This window comes from Ustilaginoidea virens, chromosome 5, assembly GCF_000687475.1.
Source record: "Ustilaginoidea virens chromosome 5, complete sequence".
In the NCBI taxonomy this organism is placed as follows: Eukaryota; Fungi; Ascomycota; class Sordariomycetes; order Hypocreales; family Clavicipitaceae; genus Ustilaginoidea; species Ustilaginoidea virens.
The window spans coordinates 2,684,651-2,708,298 of NC_057320.1; the positions used below are offsets into that span (position 1 = coordinate 2,684,651).

At 55.8% G+C, this 23,648-nt stretch overlaps 7 protein-coding genes across 7 annotated transcripts; 3 read left to right on the forward strand and 4 right to left on the reverse strand.

Annotated features, from left to right (window-relative positions):
- Nucleotides 1-368: 368 nt before the first annotated feature.
- Nucleotides 369-1,269, reverse strand: UV8b_06506 (uncharacterized protein; the record flags this gene model as incomplete). The annotated part of the gene is made up of 2 exons (XM_043144003.1): nt 369-955; nt 1,119-1,269. The coding sequence occupies 2 exons, from the start codon at nt 1,267-1,269 to the stop codon at nt 369-371; spliced, it is 738 nt and encodes a 245-aa protein (XP_042999938.1).
- A 1,844-nt stretch (nt 1,270-3,113) lies between these two features.
- On the forward strand, nt 3,114-5,559 carry UV8b_06507 (uncharacterized protein; the record flags this gene model as incomplete). Its single annotated transcript, XM_043144004.1, has 5 exons — nt 3,114-3,195; nt 3,273-3,296; nt 3,409-3,555; nt 3,692-4,348; nt 4,442-5,559. 5 exons carry the CDS (start codon nt 3,114-3,116, stop codon nt 5,557-5,559), a joined length of 2,028 nt encoding a protein of 675 aa, XP_042999939.1.
- A 1,086-nt stretch (nt 5,560-6,645) lies between these two features.
- UV8b_06508 (uncharacterized protein) lies at nt 6,646-11,408 on the reverse strand (the record flags this gene model as incomplete). Its single annotated transcript, XM_043144005.1, has 2 exons — nt 6,646-11,023; nt 11,239-11,408. The coding sequence occupies 2 exons, from the start codon at nt 11,406-11,408 to the stop codon at nt 6,646-6,648; spliced, it is 4,548 nt and encodes a 1,515-aa protein (XP_042999940.1).
- A 1,447-nt stretch (nt 11,409-12,855) lies between these two features.
- Nucleotides 12,856-13,926, forward strand: UV8b_06509 (uncharacterized protein; the record flags this gene model as incomplete). Its single annotated transcript, XM_043144006.1, has 1 exon — nt 12,856-13,926. The coding sequence occupies one exon, from the start codon at nt 12,856-12,858 to the stop codon at nt 13,924-13,926; it is 1,071 nt and encodes a 356-aa protein (XP_042999941.1).
- Nucleotides 13,927-14,319: 393 nt separating this feature from the next.
- On the reverse strand, nt 14,320-16,260 carry UV8b_06510 (uncharacterized protein; the record flags this gene model as incomplete). Its single annotated transcript, XM_043144007.1, has 2 exons — nt 14,320-15,303; nt 15,418-16,260. The coding sequence occupies 2 exons, from the start codon at nt 16,258-16,260 to the stop codon at nt 14,320-14,322; spliced, it is 1,827 nt and encodes a 608-aa protein (XP_042999942.1).
- Nucleotides 16,261-17,232: 972 nt separating this feature from the next.
- Nucleotides 17,233-20,789, reverse strand: UV8b_06511 (uncharacterized protein; the record flags this gene model as incomplete). Its single annotated transcript, XM_043144008.1, has 2 exons — nt 17,233-20,495; nt 20,618-20,789. The coding sequence occupies 2 exons, from the start codon at nt 20,787-20,789 to the stop codon at nt 17,233-17,235; spliced, it is 3,435 nt and encodes a 1,144-aa protein (XP_042999943.1).
- Nucleotides 20,790-22,134: 1,345 nt separating this feature from the next.
- On the forward strand, nt 22,135-23,568 carry UV8b_06512 (uncharacterized protein; the record flags this gene model as incomplete). The annotated part of the gene is made up of 2 exons (XM_043144009.1): nt 22,135-23,278; nt 23,369-23,568. 2 exons carry the CDS (start codon nt 22,135-22,137, stop codon nt 23,566-23,568), a joined length of 1,344 nt encoding a protein of 447 aa, XP_042999944.1.
- Between the last annotated feature and the right edge of the window lie 80 nt (nt 23,569-23,648).

A 23,648-nucleotide genomic window follows, 5' to 3' on the forward strand; every position in this document is an offset into this window, starting at 1 on the left:
CGTTTCAATACCACCATGCTCACGCTGATGGGGTGGCGCTGCCGGGCCGACACCATGACCGCTGGCTCGAATCTCAGCAGACGACAGCCCGCAAACTCTTTTATCCTGTGAGGGGACATTGTTGCTCGTTTGCGGAGGGTGAGCCCATCAACACGTCCATGTCTGATGCACCTAGACGCTGGACATGCGTTTGGGCCACGGCCAGAGTGAGACTGCCTCTTGCTCTGCAATGCTCGTATTGCACGACATGACAGCATCGCAAAGGGGGTGCTTCGACACCGAAAGGGGCGCCAGAGTCTCGGATAAAAGGGGGGAAAGATGAAGAGACAAAAAGAGAGAGAGGGAGGTATTCGCATCCCCTTGCTCAATCATCTCATGACTGGCGGCCTCGACTCTTTATTCCACTGAACTCGCGTCCTTACCCAGTCGATGGCTTCTCCAACGCCATCGCCAGTCAGTGCGCTCAGTGACAGAACCCTCGAGTCACGGATGCTCCCTGCCTTGTCGCCCTCCATAACCCTCTTGACCAAGCCTTCCTTGATGCGTATCGTCTCGACGCAGTCCTCTCTGTCCTGCTTGTTGGCCAGGATCAACAGGGGGACCCCCTCCGTTTCCGAGTGCTGCAGCACGTCCTCCAAGACGAGCCTGCACTCGTCGAGCCGAACATTGTCGTCTTCCAGCGTCCCGTCGCCAATGTCGGTGCTGTCGATGATGAAGACGATGGCGTGGCAGCTCGCGTAGTAGCTCTGCCACAGGTTGCGCAGCGACAGCTGGCCCCCGACGTCCCACAGCTTGAGATACATGTCGGGCAGCGTGATTGTCGAGACGTTCTGGCCGACGGTCGGGACAGTCTTGAGCTTTGGCTCGGGCGCGCTGGGGAGGAACATGGACTTGACCTGTTCGTGAAACGTGGTTTTGCCGGCATTGTCAAGGCCTAGCAGTATGACGGAGTATTCTGCGAAAAAAATAAAAAAAGGAAAAAGAAGGGGAGGGTGGTTCCGGAGTCAGCCTTGAGTGATATTCCGAGACGGGGTTGGGCTAGTTCCACAGAGCAAAAAGAAAAGAAAAGAGGAAAGAAAAGGAAAGAAAAGAAGGAAAACAGGAGCTCGTGGGCCAACCTTCTTTGCTCGTGGCGTAGAGATACAGCCCCTTGGTGAGGTGGTACATGACGTGGTGTATGGTTGGGACGCGAGGTCGGTCAATGGGCGACGGCGGACCTCCGGGCTGCGGGTTGCGGGCGGCGAGCTGCGAGCTGCGGGTTGCGGACATTTGCTGCGGCGATGAAGAGTTTCGGGATGCGAGGCCATCGCGAGAGGGCTGGATGACGTGCAGCAGACCTGTAGACATGTGCCTGGTGGGCAGTGGAGCTCCGGCTCCCACGGTGGAGGCCAGATGGGGCCAGATGGGGCCAGATGGCGTGTTTTTTTTTTCGTTTCGTTGCAAACCGAGACTGATGAGACTCGGTCTCTGCGATGGTGCTACCGAGGTAGGTACCTGGTACCTTGGGTACCTGTCCGCAGGTGAGGTACCTCATGTTGCCGTGTTGAGCCACGGTTTAGTTACACGTACCGGGGATCGAGGCATTAGCGAAACAGGGCAGATATGCGACAAAGCTGGCGTGCAAGCTAAATCACTATCCAATATCGTCGCCTGGAAAGGGAATTCAGCATGGCATCGCTGCCAGCCAGAGTTCCCAACTACTGCGCATGTCGTGTACCTACCTAGGTACCTAGGTACTTGGCCCCAAGGTACGGGGTAGTTCAGAGTACTCCGCAGTAACTGAAACTACCCCCGCCTTGCTAGTTCCCAACCCCCACCTCGAACCAACTGGCCAGTTATCAACCACCCCACCCCCCACCAAATGCAGGGAGTACGTAAACAGAGCGGGAAGGGTTTTCGAACACACCGGGAACGCTAAGCCTAAAAGAAAACTTGTACCTTTGCACATATTTTCTATGAGTAGTGACGTGCCGCATTTTTACTGCTGCGAACCTTTGAAGTGTGCATACTTATTGTTAATAGGAACTCGGTATACCCAGTTGTACGTAGGGTCGCGCGCGTGGTATCAGGTACCGTATGGTCACCAAGCAAAGGATTCTATTACTTTACTTGTGACTAACTATCAAAGGTAGGAAAAGGAGGCAAAGGGAAGAATTACACGATATTTTTCTTTTTTGTGCGCGTGTTGTGGTCACGTGCATCGGCGCGGCCGGGCCGGGTTGCCTGTATGCCCAATTAAGGCGTAGGGAAAAGGGGCCACAACATGCCCAATTGTCAATATGCCCAATTGGAGCAATTGCGATAGCGATTCCGACAACTAAAGTTGTGTGCATACAAAGCGATATATGATATCTACACTCAATATCAGATAAAGGGATAACATAGGGCGTTGGGGTTGCTTCTAAAGCTATTGCGTAGGCAAAAGTCGTGATAATGTGTGTGGTGGTGTAGGAAGGAGAAAAGTGTATGGAGTAGCAGGAAGGAAGAAAAATGCGGCACGTCACTACTCATAGAAAATATGTGCAAAGGTACAAGTTCTCTTTTAGGCTTAGCGTTCCCGGTGTGTTCGAAAACTCTTCCCGCTCTGTTTACGTGCTTAAATGCAGGACGGGCCGGATCAGGAACAAACCCCCCCCCCCCAAAACCCACCCCCCGGCCCAGACAGTGGCAGGCACACAGAATGCGCCTTCCTTGCGCACCTTTCAACGCCACGTCAACGACTTCTCAGGACGGACTCGGGGCTGTCGAGACTTCTGACAACCAAACTTGACCAGCAACACCTGCCTCCCTGGTCTCCTCTCGAACTTGCGTCCATCGAGCTCATCAAGTTCCATCGAGCTCATCACGCCCATCCATCGCGCCCATCGCGCCCATCGCGCCCATCGCGCCCATCAGGTCTCGACGTCGACGTCGACGCCCGCCCCCTCCCGCATCCATCCGCTATCTGCGTCCCCGTTGACAGACCGCATCGCTTCTCTGGTCTGACCGATGGTTTCTCTGGTCCCGCCGTGAGGCTCGCGCACGAGCTTCCAAGCCTCCAAGCTCCAAGCCTCCAAGCTCCAAGCCTCCAAGCTCTGACCCTCCGACCCTCCGAGCCTGTCGTTCCGCTCCGCATGCTCCCGCCCGCCGGTATCGACCCGCCAAACATGCAGTCGTCGGGTGCCCAAGTTGCCGGCCTGGGCTTCAAGATGCTCCGTATGTTGCTGAACCATCCTTACACGCTCCCCCCCCCCCCGGACCCTGCATCCGCATCGCTGACGGTAAAACTGCAGGGCGAGAACACAGCGATGGTGATGGTTCGTCAACCTCCCCCAAAGACGATGCCCGTTTGGCCTGCATGCCCCCGTGTTGCGCTCCTCGAACTGGCCTATAGTATACTTACTTGCTAACTGTGAAGCAACCATGCAGAGGACAATGGCGCGCAGAAGGAGTTCTTTGCTGCGTGGACTCTCTTCATCGCCATCATGTTGCTGATCGCCGCCTTCTTCACCAGCTACATGCTTCAGATCAAAAAGGTCACGGCCATTCACGAAACTGTCATTTCCATCTTTGCAGGTTCGCGCAGCCGCCCTCTCGAGTGACCACCTTTTTTTTTTTTTTTTTTTTTTTTTTTGCGTTGCACCACATCAGCAAACGCGTCCATATGCTGACGAGTAAAAAAAAAAAAACACCCCCCCGGCTTTCCTTGTAGGCATGACGGTCGGCTTAATCCTCATTGTGACGCCAGGCGACTCGATACGCAACCTCATCAACTTCGACTACCAAATCTTTTTCAATCTCTTGCTGCCGCCCATCATCTTGTCTTCTGGCTACGAGCTTCACCAAGCCAACTTCTTCCGCAACATCGGCACCATCCTGACTTTTGCCTTTGCCGGCACCTTCCTGTCTGCCGTCGTCATCGGGCTCATCTTGTACGTCTTCACGCTCATACCGGGATCCTTGAAGATGTCCTTTGTTGATGCCATTTCGGTGGGCGCCACCCTGTCGGCCACCGACCCCGTCACCATTCTGGCCATCTTCAACACCTACAAGGTCGACCCCAAGCTGTACACCATCATCTTTGGCGAGTCCATCCTCAACGATGCCATCGCAATCGTCATTTTCGAAACGGCGCAAAAGTACAACAAGGGCAAGGCCACCAGCTACGGCATCCTCAGCTTCTTCGAAGCCACCGGCATCTTTTTGCTGGTTTTCTTCAGCAGCTTGCTCATCGGCGTCGTTGTTGGCGTGGGCACTGCCTTGCTTCTCAAGTTTACCTATCTCAGGCGATACCCCAAGATTGAGAGCTGCCTGGTATTTTTGATTGCCTATGCCACCTACTTCTTTTCGCACGGCATACATTTGTCCGGTTTGTGGTATCCCCCCCTCCCCTTGACTCCCGTTGAGAAAAGTAGTACAAATGCAAGCCGACGGTTGCTGACAAGGAAAAAACCCGATTTAGGTATCGTGTCTTTGCTCTTCTGCGGCATCACCCTGAAACACTACGCTTACTTCAACATGTCCCGCCGCACCCAACTCACCACCAAGTACATTTTTCAGGTCATCTCGCAATTATCGGAAAACTTCATCTTCATCTACCTCGGCCTGGCCCTTTTTACCGACAACGCACTTTCCTTTGAACCGCCGCTCATCATGGTGACCATACTGGCTGTCTGCGCCGCGCGTTGGGTTGCCGTCTTCCCCCTGTCCAAGGCCATCAACTGGTTTATACGGTACCGCGCCAGACGACGCGGCATCGAGGTTGGCGACGAGCTGCCTTACAACTACCAGGCAATGCTGTTTTGGGCGGGACTCCGCGGCGCTGTCGGTGTGGCTCTGGCTGCCCTGCTGACGGGCGAGAACGCCTACCCTCTGCGAGCCACCGTGCTCGTTGTGGTTGTGCTTACCGTCATCATTTTTGGCGGAACGACGGCTCGCATGCTGGAGATTCTCGGCATTCGGACCAACGTGGTGGAGGAGATTGACAGCGACGACGAGTTCGACATCGAAACCCTGGCCGGCGGTTTCCACGCGAAGCGTTCTGGCGGAGGCATCGGATACATGCCTCCTCGAAACAGCAACATTGCCCTCGGCAGTCTCAAAGACGAAGGTCGATCTGCCGCCTATGTCTCGGGCCACAGATCTCCGCACCTGGACGGCGGCGGCGGCGGCGGCGGGCGCGGCAGCAGTCAAAACAACCGCGGCAGCAGTGTCGGTCGCAAGAATCCCACGCGCGGTCCTGATGACCTTGAGCGAGACGACCTGCTGGGGCGCAGCGCGGAGGATTCGGACCTTGACGACATTGACACATCCGACTTGCCTCCGCCAGCACGTCGCGCCCGGGCCCGGGCCCGCGCCAGCGGCAGCCCCCAGCCGCCGCCCGAGTCCGACAGCGGCTTCTTAGGCCCGGGCGCCGAAGCGTCTCACTCGACGCCAATCACGGCCACCGGAGCCATCCGGCAACTGTGGAGCGCGGAAGACCCGGCGAGCTTGCTGAGACAGCTGGACGAGGATTTTATCAAGCCCAAGCTCCTCCTTCACGGCGACGCGAGCAAGCACGGCGGTGGCCCGTCAAGCTAAAGGAAGGGGGGGGGGCTATTGTGGTCCATGTAGACTAGGCAGGCAAATGGTGAATGGAACGCGTATATGACGACGAAGGTTTACATCAAGTTGTTCCGCCGTAAAAACTAGTTGTTCTGCAGTACAGATCGGGAGCATCCTTGTCGATGGCCGCGACTGCCGCGCCAGCAGATGGCCGAAATGTCCTTTGTTCGGTTGGCGTCTGGGACATGCATGCTTTACACTTCCAACCCGCATCCTCGCTCAGATTCCGAGTTTTCCCCAACACTCACACTCACACCCACACCCACACCGCTTGCACCGACTCTTCCCCCGCGGCACGTTCACCGTTCAAGTCTCGCGGACACAACAACAGGGACGCCGGCGCGGACCCACCAGATTGCCTGGGCCACGACAACGGCCAGCAAACAAGGTCACGTTTGCGCTCGCGAGCCGCAATTACTATGTGCATGCCTTCTTTCGGGCAAATACGGGGGGGTGGGGGGGTCGGCACCGTCGCACGGTCCGCGTGGCCCCCCCGCGAAATTACTATATACATGTAGTTTAGCTTGGAGAAGAAGAAGAAAAGAAGAAGACAGAATTAAAGACGGAAAAAAGGTCGTAAAGAAGGCAAGGAAGGAAACTAGATGACGTAGAGAAAAGGCAAAACGTGAACGGGGGATGTCCTTGGACCCGTGTGCAAGCCGCTTCAGCTGGCGAAAGGACTGCCAGGATGGATTGATTTGGGTACGGACCCCCGAAATATATGTTTTTTTCTTTTGCCGTCCGCCAAAATCGCATGCGCGCACCACCGTGACCGTGACCGTGACCGTGACCGTGACCGTGACTATAACTGCAAGACCTTTTTATATGAATTCAACGCAGAGGGGCTGGAGACAAGAAAAGACGTGAAAGAAGCCGGAGCGTCGGCATGATGGCCGTCCCGGCTGCCGCTAGCGACGGTGTGTTGTACATTTCGTCCAGGATTGTACAGGGGCTCCTGTCGAGAAGAGCATCAAAACGTCTAAAGAGGTGGGAGGAATCAAACAGGCAGCAGGAACAAAGGCCCAACGGGTTTCCGGGCCGGGGAGGGCGTCTGCTCTTCTCTCATTGACCTGAGGAAGGAGTAGCGCTGCCGCTGGACTGGCGCTGATGCACCGGTACGGGACTGGCAGCCGGCCCTGGAGTCGGAGATGCTGCATGGCTGGCTGCTCGCTGTTTCTGAACTTGCTGAGCGGCCTGCTGAGCCTGTTGCTGAGCCTGTTGCTGAGCCTGTTGCTGAGCCTGTTGCTGAGCCTGTTGCTGCTGCTGCTGCTGCTGCTGCGCCTGCTGCTGCGCCTGCAGAGCCGCCTGTTGCTGCTGCTGCTGCCGCAGCAGGGCCGCGTACTGGTGAGGGCTCGTGGTGGCGGCTATGCTGCTCGCAAGCCCCGGCTGGCCGCCCCCCCCCGCCGCGGAGTTCATGGCCGATTGTCGCTGCGCCATCATGGCTCGGGTCAGGTGTTCGGTTGCCAGTTGGCGAGCTTGCTCGGGCGTCAAGTTCGGGTTCTTGGCTCTGAACTGAGCCTCGAGCTGAGCCAGCTGAGCGGCGATGGCAGGTGGGAGTTGCGGGTGTACTCGTTGGCCCGGAGAAACAGCCGCGGCGACCGAGCCGGGCATGTGTAGACCAGGCGTTGGCGGCGACGTGTGGCCGTTGGTACCTGCCGCCGCCGCGTTGTACTGAGCTATCATTGCCTGCGCTGACGTCATAAACGTCTGTTGGTTGACTCCGTTGATGCCATTTCGGAGAGGCGGCGAGGTGTGCTGGCCGGAGACGGCGGCTCCTCCTGCGTTGCCTTGATGTTGTTGCTGTTGCTGTTGCTGGTGCTGGTGCTGGTGCTGGTGCTGGTGCTGATGCTGGTGCTGGAGCTGGAGCTGTTGCTGCTGCTGCTGCTGCTGCTGCTGCGGGACATGTTGCTGGGCCTGCTGAATCTGGACCCGTTGCTGCTGGTCGGAGAGGCGTTGCGCGCGCAGCATCAGGTTGGCATCGGGTTGCTGATTCGGCATGGGCATGGGCATGGGCATGGGCATGGGCATCGGCATCCGTTGCTGGTTCTGCTGGTTCTGCAGAGCTGCCTGTATTTGCGCCTGCTGGACGGCGTTCATCGAATTAGGTGCCGAAAGCCCAGTGCCATTCATCTGAGCCTGCACGGCTGCTGCCCCTACACCATTGACCGGCGCCTGCATTGGCACCCGTGGTCGGTTTTGCGAGGCCGAGGCGGCGGCGGCGGCGGCGGCGGCGGCGGCCAGCTGGCTCGGCATGTTCGAACGAGCGACGGCAGTTGCAAAGCTGCCGCCTTGGAGGTGATTTGCGCTGGGCACGTGGGATCCAGTCGTGGTGCCGTTGGGCCCTCCCGCTGCGGCGGCGGCGGCGAGCTGGCCTTGCGCTCTGGCTTGCGCAGCCGCAGCGCGCCGTTGGGCCTCCTGGCGCTGCGCGTATTGCGCCATCTTCTCCGCCAGAGCCTGGTCGCGTTCCCATCGCAGGAGGCTGTAGTCTCGTGGCGTTTTCCTCGGTCTTTGCGCGATGCTGTCGTTTGCCTTCTTGTTTGCCGAGTTCTGCGCCGCCGAGTGCTGCTGCTTCTGCAGAATCGTCTCCCTCTTCTTGGCCAGTTTCCTCATGGCGTCTATCAGCGTCAGGTGTTTCTGGTTTCGCCGCCGTTCAACCCGGAGAGGGGTCGACGGCCGCCTGCGCACGGGGGTGACTGCGCCGCCTGCCGCGCTGGCTTGCTGCGCGGCCACTTGGTTTTGCTGGGCAATCACGCGCTGCGCGGCCTCGATCCTGGTGTTGTACGCCTTGAAGTACTGCGTCTTTTGCATGTCGGCCGGAAGACCTTCCAGGTTGATCCACCTTTCGAAACATTCCCAGGGAGTACGTCTTTCGGCGCCCGACTGAAATCGCGACTTGGTCGACAGCATGTTCGAGATCAGCGACCAGTTGTACGAGTACTCCCGCACCAGGCTCCGGAGCTCGTCGTCCTCCACCAGCGTCCACTGCGACGGGCCCCGACACTCGTAGAAGCTCTGCACAGGCATGGGATACTCTGACGGCGGTCGGAACTGGTGGCCGGCGTGAAGACGGTCCCTGATGTGCTTCGAATCCGACTGAAAGAGGGCCACTTCGTCGGTTGACGGAGGAAGTTGAACGTTGAGGGCAGCCGCCTCGGCAACAAACGCGCTCTCTCGCTCATCGTCAGACTCCTCGTTCTCATAGTCGAACCTGCTGCGTTTCCTAGGAGGTCCTGGCGAAGCCACCTTCATCTCACCCTCGACGTACTTGCTGAGGGGCAGGGCGGGCCGGCGCCAGTGAGCATCGGGGTCATAGTCCGGGCTCGTAATGTCGGGTTTTGGGACCCTGAGTGGGGAGCCATACAGGGGCAGCTCGCCCAGCAAGGCGTCTGATGCCGACGATTTCCGCAGTTCAAACACGACATCGTCCTCTTGCAACGTGAAGATGGCTGATGGAGGAACGGCCTCTGCAAAACTGTCGGCAAGCTCGTCCGTCGCCTGGGGCGAGTCGACGTCGCCAGACGACACAAGATCCGGAGTCGGTTGATTCTCGACAACATCGGACTCGACTTCGGCCATGGAGACATCGCCCCTGACTGTCCCGCTTGTGCAAGGAACAAGTACGCGAATTTGCAACGCCTTGCGCTCGTCGGGTGTCGCCCCGTGCCATTCCGCGCAAGCGTGGGCCAGGTTCCGCGCAACGGCCATTTTCCATTTTCTTTCCTCCCGGAAGTCGGTCCGCATCCATTTCATTTCCTTCAAAAGAACGTCCCATTGCGTCGGTGGCCTCGTAGGCTCGGGGCAGCGCTTGAGCTGCCGCAACGACCATTTGTCGTGCTGTTGAAGGTGGTATACTCTCCGTAGAACTCGGCAGGCTTGCTGATCTTGTATGACGAGGTTGGCATCGGGTGTGGCAATGGTTTTGTTCGCCTGGAAAAGAATCTTCTCAATCGGTTGCATCCAGCTGGAGGAACCAGTAAAGTTTTGAACAAAAAGGGGAGTGTAGTAATCATCTGATGCCCGTAATGCGTCTTTGTGGCCGGCAACGAGAGACTTCTCGTGCTCCCGCTTCGGCGGCTTCCCGAACACAACTGTTGAAACTTGGCTCTTGGATCTATCTCGCTTGTGCAAATTTCGTAATCTGGATGCGGGCAATCGCGGTGTCGTAGTGGTGTCAGTGAGTTGCTCGTGGGATCCCTTGGTCGCATCCCGTTCAGCTGCGCTCGGCGGCCGAGAAAGAGAACCCCCAACAATCTCGCCGACAGACTTTAGTGGCATAGCACCGGACGACACCCGAGTTACAGCTCGCTCGGCTATTAGATGCTGCGGTGGCTGATCCTGCGTAGCTGCGACAGAGGTAGCGGAGGAGACTGGCTGCGGCGGATCAGGGCCCGGAGAAGATGATGGCTTGTGAGGTTGCGCGGCAGTTTGCACCGTTGGTGGCGCATCGACGTCCATTGCACCAGAATTTCCATCTTGGAAGTCCGAAACATGCTCAATCTTTGTCTTGGCGTCTGCCGAAGGGGGTCCCCCAGCTGCAGCCACAGGCTCTAAACCAAGCTCCGTAGGCACCTTATCCGCGACTTGCTCAATGACTTGGGGTTTTGCCGGAGTTGAGCTGGGTTTTCCCTCGAGAAGCCGACTCTCCTGCCTCGATCCCTGGGCTTGTGCGTCCGCTGACAGTTTTGGATCATCAAGTTTGTTGTCGTCCCGGTCGTTATTTCGTGGCACCGTGTCGACAAGCTTGGGAACGTCTTTGTCAGGGCTGGTATCCGCGGAAACAGCACGGACTACTGGCGTCGTCACACTGTGAATGGTAGACGCAGGAGATGACAAGGTTTCGGCAGCCTTGACAATCTCAGCAGACGGTTTCGTAGTCATCGATGCATTTCCAGCGCCATCGGTGATCTTGACCTGCCGAGGCAAATCACGAGTCGAATCTAGCGCATCCGAGTTGATGGATCCAGCATTTATCGCCTCGGCCGGTGGCCGTGGTTTTGCTTGCTCGCCAGATGATCCTTTACTATGCCGTGGCGTTCCAGTTGCGATTTCCGACGCAGCAACACTCCGAGCCTCGCCAATCTCATCTTTGGGGGGCTCGTTTATAGAGATAGGTCTTGATAACGAAGGAACTGACTTCCGAGGGGGTTTCGGGCTTCGAGACGTCGTCTGTGAGGGTGTGACGGGGGTACCTGGCACGGCACCTGCTGTTGGCGGACTGAATCGGCTCTTGGGAGTGCCGTTGCCATTTCTCAACAGAGGTACTGCAGGAGGGTGAGAGCCGGGTCGGGCGAAATGGTTGTTCTTGGCATTGTTGAACGAGGTAGTAGTAAGTGATGGTTGAGGAGTCGTGACACTGATTTGGGATGCAAGGGATCGCTTCAGCAAGTCCACCGATATTCTCTGTCTCGTAGGAATGTTGACTTCGTTCAGCGTTTTCCCCCTGTTCCAGAGCGCACAATCAGCATCAATCCTGTTCGGAAAGAGAGCTCTCCCATCGCTCAACCTGGTGAGATGTGCCAAAGTAGGCCAAGTATCGGTTCAAGTCCAAGGGGTATAATCGGCCGCGCCAGCTCCAAGCCCACGCAAAAATAAAAAAAAAAAAATAAAAAAAAAGAAGAAAAGAAAAGAAGAATACGGTGCACTCAATGAACATACTGCGTGATGTCGTTTGCCTGCAAAAACTTCCATTCCGCCGAAGTTGGTGCGGGCGCGTCAGGATTGGCAAAGGAGTCGTTTGGAAGGGTGTCGACATGGGTCGCGACCGCGAAGAGCTGGAGCAGCTTTCGCTTTCTCGAGGATATGATTGCACTGCACCTGATAAGCATCACGAAACCACGTCCGTACGCTCCCAAACAAGAAGAAAAAAAAATAAAAATAAAAAAAAATCGGGGGGGAATAAAAGGGAAAGCGCTCTCTTTAGCCAGGGGCAATATTTACTTGTACTCGTTGCGCTTTGATTGAAGCAGCCTCGACAAGTCGGCGTGCCCGACCTCAGTCATAGCATCGGCGATCGCGGCATCCGTTTGGCGGGCAAACAGATGCACTAGAGACCGGAGTGAGGATGGCGGAGATGGAAAATCGGTTGCACGACGATGGAAGAGGTGGATTTCGAGGCTTCGTTGATGAATTGTTTCGGTCGTTCCTTGAAGGACTCAGGACCACCGACAAGGGCGCTCTCGAAATTTGTCGGGTGGTGATTTCGCTCTCTTGTGGTGTGGGGGTGGGAGCGTCAATAGGATGCGAAGTACCTAGTACGCAGTGGAAATATATATAATTTTTTTTTCTTCTCTTTTCCTTGTAACGTTGGTTTCGCAAGGGCTCCCAGTTACTGGTTGATGCACTAATGGCACCTTCTGAGGGGGTCCTCCCAGTGCAGAGGTGCAGAATTAACGGACCAGACCAGACCTACTGTAGGTCCAGAGCATTTCGCGGTTGGGCGCCTCTCCTGGGAGGGGCGGGCATGGTCGATTGCACCAGACTGACCCGAGCATTTGAAACTTCAGCCGCTTGTTGCTGTTGACAGTGCTGTCATGCACGCTAATGCCTGGTTCTAGCTGGCATCTCCCAGGCTATGTCACTTGGAAGGGGGGCAGGTACCTGGTACTTTAGGTAGGTACCTAATGTTAGAGGTACTTGGGCTCTTTGGAGGCCCACTCCCACTCTCAGAGCGGTTGTCGTCGGCCATGCTGAACTGAACCACTGCGTGGGCATTGTGGAAAATTTGATGGAATATGCTCGCGTATAAAGGATTAGAATTTCTTGCTTTTCCAAGGACAACTTTGTCCCGCATGTCTCTGGTTTGAAGGTCTTTGTGAAGCTAAAGCTTGCTACCCCTAGGTACCACCAGCCTAATCCTATTGACTGGGTCCAACCAGATAGTAAGATAAGATAGAGAGAGGAACCTCACTCACCTACCTGGCATATTTCCCTGACTAATCTATCACAGTATGAAGCCCAATTACGCCGCACTGCTTGTGTGGCGCAGGTTGACGCCCTAACCTACCAGGTAGGTACCTCTAACAAACAGGTACCTAAGGTAGGTAGGTTGACCCAAGGTGCCTATCTCGCATCCTAGGTACCTATAGGCACTGTAAGAGAGAAACTGCTCGTACTCGTCCTCGTATAACCGCGTCAGGCACCAGGACAGTCCCCTAAGCCCCCTGCCGTCGAGTTGGTCGCGACTACCACGATCCTCGTCCTCGACTCAACCTGCATCGTGGAGCGTTGGCTTCCCCCACAGCCTTTCGCGCCCATAATCCCAAAGAAACCCAAATGACCGAATCAACCAGAGGCCGCGTAGCCATCAAGTTCGGTGCGTCCTCGACCGCCCCCTCGAAACCCGCGTCTCGCACCGCCCCCCCCTCCAGCCTGGGCAAGCGGCGGCTCCGCACCCACCTGGGCGACGAGTCCGACTCCGACTCGGGGGTCCACGACCATCGCAGCACCGCCGGCCGCCACGAAGCCATCACCGGGTTCGGCGCAGACGGGGCGGAAACCGACGGCGCGGGAACCGACGGCGCCAAGGGACGCGCCGAGGCCGCAAGGAGAGACTACGTCATCGCCAGGCAGGCCAACCGCGACTGGAGAGCGCAGGCGAAGGCGCAGCGCCGGGGCAGGAACCTCCTTGCCGAGGAAGCGCGGCCGCGGGGCCGAGATGCCGGCGGCGGCGGAGATGGGCGCGCGGCCGATGAGCGTGGCCGCCTTGGCTGGGGTCTGACGCTCGCGACGAGGAGCGACGACGACGACGACGACGGACAGCAGCCCGGCCACCCGTCCCCGCCTCCTGCAACTGCCGAAGCGCCCAAGGACCCGCCGCTCCGTACGGCCGACGAAGAAGCCATGGACGCCCTGCTGGGCAAGGACAAGGGCGCCGAGGCCGCCAGGACGATTGCGGCGCCGACCGAGGATGACGTTTACAGGCGTGATGCCGCTGAAGCAGGGGTTGCATCAACCCTGGAGGACTACGAAGCTATGCCGGTGGAGGAGTTCGGGGCCGCCCTGCTCCGTGGCATGGGGTGGGATGGCACGCACACTGGTCCGAAGACGAAGGAGGTCCGGAGGCGGCAGAACCGTCTGGGGCTGGGCGCCAAAGAGCTCAAGGGAGCGGAAGACTTGGGCGGCTGGATGCAGAAGAAGGGGAAGAAGTCCCGCACAAGTCTGGCCGATTACAGAAGGGAAGAGAGCCTGAGGAAGGAAGAGGGGGGGGGGAAAGACAGCTACAAGAGAGAGCGGGAGAAGGAGAGGGAACGTGATGGCGAACGGAGCAGGTACAGAGAGCGCGACAGGGGCAGGGATGGTCACAAGGATGACAGAAGGGATAGAGACAGAAGGGAATCCGGGTAGGGATATCAACTTGGGCCAGGCATTCAGGACATCGGTGCGATCCGAGGCCGTGAAAAAGAGCATCGGGCGTTGTGCCCACTGACAAGTTAATTCACATAAGCGGCGCTGCAAGGTGGAAAGAACCTGCATTCATGTTACACACACACGCACATACACACACACACACACACACATCATCGCCATCGTTTGCGCTGAGAGGAGCGATGAGAAGATTCTTCCGTTGCCTTGTTTCACGTGTTCAAGCATTTGGCAGCTTGGCAAATAGCTCGCATGATAACCGCACCATCCTGCTTCGTATCATGTTCTGCTTCCCACAAAGGGCAAATACAGAACCAGACACACGAGTCCGAGTCCGAGTCCGAGTTCGAGCCCGGGCCCATCAATTCCAGCATCTCAATGTAGAGGCACGCGGTCCAAAGTCGTCTTCAATATTCCCAGCTCCATGACCGTGGCTCTGCAATCTTCTGACATGTCCGTCTCGCCATTTTCAATGGCATCCATGAGCGTTCGCGCAGCTTGGGACAGTGGTTGCACATATCGGTAGTCAATGGCTGCCGCCATACCCGGTGCGGCCAGGTCCTTGTAGTCGTTTTCGAACAAGAACACGAGGAAATTGGCCACTTGGAGGTGGAACGAAGAGCTCTCTGCCCAGAACTCCATCAGAGTCTCAATATCCGCTTCTCTGAGATGTGTCAGGCTGGGAAAGAGGGTGTATTGTATGGCCTCGAAGCAGTCGGGACTGCTGAAGTGTCCCTGAGAATTGTTTTTCCGCGCCGCAATCACTTCCTCCTTGAGCCAAGCCACGGCACATGCCTGAAGGGAGGAAAACATGCAGTTTTCGAGAAGATCCTCCAGAATGGCCAGCCTGTCGTCTTCGTCCGGGTCTGCGTGGAGAACAGCACCAGCAAGGACTGTTGACGCATTTCTGACGCGGAGGTTGGGGTGAAAGACGGAAACCAGGGTGATGAGGTGGTGGTACGGCATGTAGCTGTCCTTGGCGTCTGCACTACCCGAATCGCCGCCAGCGGCAATTCTTTTCCGGCCATGCAGCCAGACAGCAAGAACAATGAGAGCCTCCACAGTCCCCGGCTGGTTCAGAATTTCAGACTGGGGATCGTCTCCGAGGTAGTGCCTCAACAGTTCATGATGGTCCGGAAACGTGAACATCTCGGGTCGCGGCTGATCCGCATCAAAAACATCCCCAGCGACAACCCAGTACGCAATGAGACACAGCAATCCGCCTCCCGACAGTTTGATGTCGTTGGCGTTGGATGGCTCAAACTCAATCGCTAGCGGATCCCTAACAACCGGGGCTAGAAGGAGGAGCCGCAGTTCAGCATAGGTCAGCTTTGTGAAGCCGAGGTCTCCAGCAACGGCCTGTTTTTTTTAATTGTCATGATGGGTTAGCAGGCCCCTCTTCATTGCCACGGCACGGGTCAAGCTGAAATGCAAAAATCAGGTTCGGGGATAAAGAAAGAGACGCGAGCTTACCGTCAGCTGGCCGACCAACGCGTCCATGGCCCGCAACTCGTCCACCTCGTTAAAGGCCTGCATCATCGTCTTCTTTGTTGGTACTATCCTTTGGGGATACGTGTATTCCAGAATCCTGCTCGCCCATTCTAGGCTATTGGAGTTCACGTAGGCCTCGATGACGCATGTGATGAATGACCGTAGCAGATGATTCATGATTTCGGGTTCGGCGTCATTGGGTCTATCAGACTTGTCAGCCTCAGGGTCCGGGGCGTTCTCCGCGCCGTCGGTAGCGTGTAGTGGCGTTTCCAGAATCGTACTTGACTGTCTCGCCGGCAGCGGTGGCCTTTTCTGCGCCGAGAGCGACTGCAGAAGTGATATTATTGCCGCAGTTGACTCTGGACTAGCCGGGTCGTAGGATCGGTATACCGTGTCCAGGGTGGTATGCAGGAACCGTGATGGAGCCTTGACTTGGAGCCGCTTATGCAGGATGCCAAGCATGCCGCACAGAATGACAAAGTACTTGTTACCTCGTGAGCCTCCTTCTCCCTCGCCAGCCGTGGTTTCCATGACTTGCAAGACTTTCAAAATCACCTCTCGCGGATTCCCAAGGCGAGCGATGCTCTCTAAGCAGGCCTCGCTACCAGGTACAGCGATGAGCATCTCCACGAGGTCCCAACCAATGTCAGTTGTGAGCTCCACATCCTGCAATATATCCTGGAGCGCAGGCAAGATCTCTGGCGACAATGACTTCTCTATGATGGTGAGATAGGTGAATTTATCGGTGACAGGTGGGCGGGACTCCTGGAGACGTCGAATATTATCTTCTGATGATGAGCTTGTGGTTGGCTCGGGCGTCGCCATTATGAGGCTCGGGTGCTAGCTATTCTAAGCCTGCGGTTAATACCCTATCTTAACCTGGAAGAGGTGGTAGGAGCCTCGAGAGGTGATGGGCTGGCTTGGCTGGCTGTTCTGCAGATTCTTGAATGAATACCTAGGCAGCTTCCGCCCAGCTGAACAAACTCCAACTCGACGGAACTTCGCTGGCGGCTTGCGTAGGTCGAGTTTCCCGAGTTGGATCTTCTCGAGCTCTTGGGAAAAAAAAAAAAAAATAACTGCCCAAGTTGAGGTCTGCTGGCGATTGTTGAATTTGATTTGTAAAGTCGAGACGAGGATAGCCTGAACAAAGCTTCGTGAACGAACATTCAAGGTGAGGGGGGGACCTCAGTTAGCCCCGCCTGCTCATGTTCATCGAGTTGCCGCAACGGCGCCACTTCTTGTTAAGTACATACATACTCCGCAGATGTATCTGCTTGCCACCCCTCTTTTTAAAGTTTACGATTGACGTCAACGTACTGCAGAGGTAGTTGACTGCCTTGGGAAGGCGCAATCTCCTCGGCATTCGGCCAGACACCTCTTTTGTACCCGCCTCAGCATTAGCACTCATGGCATCACGGGTTCCTGGGAGGTAGTTGGTATCAATTGAAGAGGCTTCTGCTCGATCCATGAAAAAGAGGGAATCAGAGTTGCTTCATTATACCCAGAACCTTTTTTCCCCAAATAAAAAAAAAATAATAAGAAATAAGGGAAAGAAAAAAAGAAAAAAAAAAAACACCAAATAAACCCAACCTTGATCACCACCAACAAATACAAGGGAAAAAAAATCCATGTGTACACACAAGACGCCGTGTCCCAGCTATCTTACATAGTCCAGTAAATACACGGCAACATGGCCAATCCAATCCAATCCAATCCCCAGAACAAGCAACAAATTCAAATCCGTCTCGGATCCCCCCGAGACGATAGGTGGTCAAAGTCACTGCCGCGTCGGTGCCTCTACAACCTCGTAGTCGTTCTTGGGCTCTTGGCGGCAGCTTTGGACCAGGACCACTTGTTCTTCGTTTCGGGTCCGTGTCGATACTTTGCATTTAAAGCCTCTGATACTGACATTGGCTCTTCCATAGGTATCAACTGAGGGTTCGCGTGATAAGGCAGGATATGCTTCATGGCCCTCTTATCTGCAGGCTTTTGTTTACCTACACTCGCGGCAGTTGCGGTTTTCTTCAGATCTTTCACAATATCGCGCAGTTCTTCATCGGTTGACACGATCTGCGCCTTGATAAAGACATGGCTGTTACCAGAAGACCCCAGGATTGTGTCCATTACCGCCGTACGAGGCGTGTACTTTACCTTTTCTGGCTTCGGCGCGTGCTGTGCATCAGGGACTATGTTGGGGTCTAGAAACGCTTCTTGTCCCTTGTCGAGCAACCCGTTGATATCCAAGCTCTCTCCCGCAGGAATAGGAGTAGAGTGACTTGGAGTCACGCAGTCCATGTCAACTTCCTTGCGCAGCACGTGGTCAATGTCAATGGCGGAAAAATAGGCACAAGACTGAGGGAGGTCGTCGATGCCGACTTGTTGGGCGAACATGGCGCGTGTCCAGATATTCGCAACTTGCAGAGCCATCGCAGCCCTGTACCTGTCTTGTTCCCGGACAAGGTAGCGTATCTCGTCGTGGACAGTGATGGCTAGGCGTGCCCCGATGTTGTATCTGCGAATGAGAAAGTCCATGGAGACGATGAGAAGGTGCAGGTAGTCGACACCAGAAGACTGAACGGCCCAGTTGATTCGTGATGTCAGGTAGCCGCCCTTGCTGATGAACCGCCCCATGAGGGCCTCCGTGATACCAGCCCCAAGTACGGGAGTCCGTGGCCGTTCTTGCTCGGCAAACTCCTCGAGTTTGTTAAAGACAAAGGATTCCGTACCGCCACGCCAAAAGGGACGGTCATGAAGGACCCTTCGAGTCGTTTTCGTGCCCTTGGTGTTCGCATAGAGTTTGGATGCCACCTGCATAGTTTCCTTCTCGGATAAGTCGGGGTTGAACTGGCGCAAAAGGGTGGCGGCGAATTTCAATCCGGCGCCGTATATTCGCCCGTAGTTAAAGATTTTAGCGTCGTTCCTTGTGATGCCAAGAATGGACGCAGTTCGCGAATGCATGTCGGTGCCCGCTGCTTTTGTGCCTTCAAGCGTCATGAAACCAATGGCGTTGCCACCGTGAATTCCAAAGGTGGAATCTCCCATAAGGCTAGCTATCCAAAGCTCCTGAGAATCCACATCGGCTCCCACGAAGCAATAGCCCTCCGGGGCCTTGACCATGGCCTTCAGCTCTGAACCTACACGGTTCTTTTTGGCGTTGCTGGCCGTTAACCACGTGTTCTCCACTGCTCGCCTGGTAATGGTGCCCATGGGAATGACTTGAGGAAGAATAAAGCCCGTCTTCTGCGCCTTGTCTTTCGAGCCTTTTCGTCGGTCGGTGGAGTTTTTCGGCAGATAATCCTCATAAACTACCATTTGAGACATTATCCGGTCTCTGGCGCTGATCCAGTAGGAGCACGACGCATTCATCTCCAGGGCTTCCTTGGCGTAAGTGAACTCGGAGGAGAGTGCACCTTTCTCAAAGTAACTCAGGTAGCCTTTAGCCATGGGGTTGGCACAGCGTGCGGTAGGGCCATCTTTGTGCGGGAGTTTGAAATAGTCATGGTCCCTGTCATGTCCGAGAGAAGGATCGGCCTCGTCGAACTCGCATTTGATCATTTGCTTTGCGCTATACTTGGCAGAATCATCCCGGGGAACCCGGAAAGTCCAGCCATGTTTATTTGACCAAAAAAGCGGGTGGCCATCCCATGCCAATCTCAGCAGAAGCGGCGCTATTCGCGTGCGAACAGTGATGTTCATGGGCGAGGTATTGGTTGCGAAGAGATCCTTGTACCATTGAGGCATTCCTGGCTTCTTCTGTCTAGCCGCTGGACGTGGTGGATCATCTTTCTTTTTACCCTTGACCATCCGGATGCTCTGTCCAGACCAATCAAGCTGCTTCATCCAGGGATCATTCCGCCATCTCTCAGGGTTGTCTTTGATCTCAAGCGCCTTCTCCGTCAGACCGATGAGACGTTCTTGTACAGCATCCGACAACCTGTGGTACGTGGCTTCAGCGTTGGCAATGTATGCATCCCACGACTCGTTGACGGGCAGGATAACGGAGGAAAGGTGGCGCAACGCGGCAAAGCTGACAGGGTGAGGGCAGACCTCGAGGAAGTTGGGGAAGACTATTTGGTAGATTCGGTGGGTGATGGCCACGTCTGCAGCGCAGTAGTCTAACAGCTCCTCAAGTTTCGCCAGGATTCCGTCCCGGTCGAGCGCACCAAAATCGTCTCGCACGGCTTTGTCTATAGAAACGTTTAGATGGAATTTGGCCACGTCGCGCAATGAGTTGACGGAGCTGCGTTCCACCCAAAGCTCCTCTTCTTCGTGCATGCTTCGATTGCTCAAGAGTTCTGCTAATTCGTGGTCGGGAGTTTGGCTCGCGACCCGCTCTCGAAGTTCTCGGTTCTTCTTGTGCTTCATCCAGGTTGGTCTCTGTTGCGAACACATTCCGTTCACAGCCACATGCAGGGACATGGTGTCAAGGAAGGCGTTTCGAGACTGTTTGATGTCGTACTCTTCCAAGACCCGAGCACGGTCATAGCCAACATTGTGCCCGACGATTACGCGATCCTCGGCAGGGTCACCCAGCGGAACGAGCTGGCGTTTGTTTCGGGACTCTTTAAGAAGCCAGGGTGATATCCATGCGTACCAGGCTGTGGGGCTTGAAGCGCAGGCCATGACGGCGTAGGAACTTTCCTTCCACATGACTTCGGTATCGAAGCACAGCATGCGCTCCTGAGGAACGTCTATTGGTTCGCTTCGTCCATCCGGGTAGTATTTGGTCCACCCACTCTGACGAACCCATTTCCTGGGCTTGGGGGGCACATTGGCGCGGGCGAACTGTTTGGCAAAGGCGAGATGAGGCTCGGCACAATCAGAGCCTAGCTTGTAAAAGTGCTCGTCAAGGGTGCGCCCTTGTAGGCAGGGCAGTTCAAAAGCGATGGGTTTGGAGGTGTCTGTGTTTTTGCCCAGGAGGTCATGGCGTCGCAAGTGATCCTTTGAAAGCCTAACTAGTTCCTCGTGGGGGGGTTTGTAGGCGTCACGAAAGACTTGGTTGAAAACGTGTGTGCTGACTTGCTGCACACCAATCTCGTTGAACCTGGATTCTGACGGAACTGGGCGCGCGCTGTCAGTAAAGCATCCGCCAGCAACAACAAGCGTCCATCAGGAAGCGTCAAGGAAGGGGGGGGGAAGGGGGGCGAGCAGCTTGAGCAGAACTTGAAAGGACGGCACATACTCGCCAAGGTCAAGCGGGTTTTGGCCCCGTCTTCTTGCGCGGCGTCAGCAAGCCAGCGAACGTGCCCTCGACGGACCAAACGTCGATGCGCAAGGTGGCGAGCTATGCGCACGTAACTGCTGGCTGTCGAGGCCCGCTGGACCTGGCCAGCGACAGGGCAGAGCGGATTCATAAGCCTCGATGATGCATTCCGTGATGACTCCTAGATCGTAAGGCAAAGGCAGGGAAAAGAACTGGAGAAATGAAGAAGCATATGGGAGATTCCGAACGATTGCGATGAGGGGAAAGGGGGATGCGGAAAGAAGGAGTGAGTGGTGGCGTTGTTCCATCCAGAGACCAACCACCAACTTTGAAAGTTGGACGGAAAATTATCTCCTGGCTGCAGGGTGCACTTGGGGGGGGTGTTGGGGGGATGGGGGGGATGGGGGGGGCACTGGTGGGGCGGGTGCGGGTGCGGGTGGTGTGTGGGTACTTGTTCGATACGCGTGAGCCCGGCAAAGTGTTTCACTTGAACTTGTCCAAGTTAGGTTCCACACTACCAGCCAAGATAGATGGATGCCAAGATAGATGGATGGTGCAGACTGGCAGCTTGGTGGAGTGGGATGGGGGATGGATGCAGATGCAGGTCCACCTGCTTGGACCAGTTTTGACGGGTTGGTGGAAATGGAGCCTGGAGTTTGGAAACGCAAATTCTAAAAACGAAGAAGAATTGGAAAAAGGTACGGAGTACGGAGTAGAGGGAAATAAATAAAGCAAGAAGATGAAGAAGGGAGGGGCGGGGCGGTTGTCAATATCGGAAGGCACCAGACATGATGAATACCTGATCGACTCAGTACGGACTTGAGTACACTCATAGCACTAGGGTTGCTGTAACTTATGACACGTACGTGCAGAGAACCAGACTGTAGTCCGTACTGCCAGACGGGTCACTGGTTGCACCAGACCAGACCAGACCAGACCCCTCCTTGTGCATAACAGTGCCATGGCCGCCATGCGCCACCAAATTCAAACTCGTGCAGGCTATGTTTTTTTTTTTTTTTTTTTTTTTTTTTGTACCAGACTGATTCAACCAACATTGGGCACGGCGGGCTCTGGCTCTGGCTCCGGCTCTGGCCCTGCCTCTGGCCCTGCCTCTGGCTCTTGTTACTAATGCAAGTCGCCACCATGAGCACCGGTTGACAACTTTTTATGTATGTACCAGAGGTACCAAAGACTGCTGCATGCAGCCTCAAGCTCAGTTGCTGTGAACAAAACAAAAAAAACGCCCCCACCATCGACGAGCCACTCATTATTCACTTTCACTTTCACTTTCACTTTCACTTTCACTTTCACAATTTCATAAATGTCCAGGTCCTCTCTTCGACCGGTAGCCCCAGCGGTTGCTCGACAATAAAATGCACTCATGTCTGCCACCTTACATGTATCCTTCCGTCCGACCTTTTCGACCTTTCCTGTCCCACTCGACAGAACGCCGGCTTGGCTTGTGAAACTCGTGATAGGAAATCCGCCGTCATTCCATGTCTCGCGCGACGCCGTCTCTCTTTCCCTGCACCATTACCTCGCCAACCCTGTCCGTGGCCGTGGCTTCAGCACCTTCAACACCAAAGTTTGATGTCATGCTCGCTCGCAGCCCCCGCCGCCGCTCGCCTGAGAGAGCCAGCGTCCGACGATCCATCTTGCCCCCGCTACCCCCCGATCGGTCCGCCGTACAGCCATCGTCTTCGCCGCGACCTCACGCTTCCACATCATCAGCATCAGCCCCGCCTGTTGCCAAGAAAACACGCCGCTCTAGAAATCCGCCCTCACAGACGAATCCGCCGTCGACGCCGGGCCGAAGACGAATGCAGTCGCCTCCCTGCTGGCAGTCGCTGCGTCAAGGAACCCGCACCATCCTCTCCCCAGTGCAGTGGGGCGAGGACACCATCACCGACATCACCGACATCACCGACAGAGAATCCTTCACCAACGGGACCTCCTCCGCACGTCTCAGCGGCGAGGACGAACAATTTCTCCTTTCGTTCGAGGACCAAGACTTTTCGTCTCCGTCAAGTTATCCGTCCTTCTCCACAAGCTTGCCAGCTGGCAAGCCGCCCGAGCTACACCAGGCTGCAAATGACTTCCTTCAGGCCTCTGTTTCTAGCCCCAGCTCCGTCGCCTCCCCGCCTTGCCGCAGCAAACGACCCTTGGCTGCCTCATCACGGTCTACCACGCAATTGACTTCCTCAACTGTGGACGAATCGCGCAGTTTGCTGTTTTTCGATGAGACCGATGGTCCCTTTTCTCAGAGGCCGCCAACAACTAGCTCTTTCTCTGACACGATCCAGCAACCGTCTCGAATGCAGCATTTTCTCCGCGACATCTCCGCTGCGAACAAGCGACAGATTACTCCCCAATCCAATATCGCTGTCAATTACGCAAGCGTGGAGCCGTTGGCGTTGCCGACCATCCGCGACGGAGAGTCGTTTGGAGATTCTGTAACAACGCATGGGTCGTCTGACCTTGTCGGCGGTGAAGACTTGGCCGCAATCGATTTGACGGAAGCAAACGAAGTCCCGGGGCATCTCAGGAAGCCCGAGGTGGTGGATAATATGACCAAGATTTCGCAGTTTCAGTGTGTCATTTGCATGGACGATGCCACCACTCTTACTGTGACCCATTGTGGTAAGCTTTTGATCTCTACTCTCTCTCTCTCTCTCTCTATCTCTGCAGACGGCAAAACGGCGTCATCTAATGCACAAAAACTGCCATTAGGCCACCTTTATTGCGCACAGTGTTTGCATTCCTCTCTTCATGTCGAAGCCACCAAAGGGAAATGCCCCATGTGTAGAGCCAAAATCGACATGAAACCGAGACAAGCATACAACAGCAAGACCAAGGGCTTTTGGCAACTGGAGCTGAAGCTGATGACTGCCACGAGAAAGGGCAAGCGAAAAGCTGATGACCTGTCGTGAGCACGTAATCGATCCACTGCTACGTGTGGGCATTAACAAGGTCGCAAACCCCGAGATGCGAGGCTTGCGCTTGTCCCGAC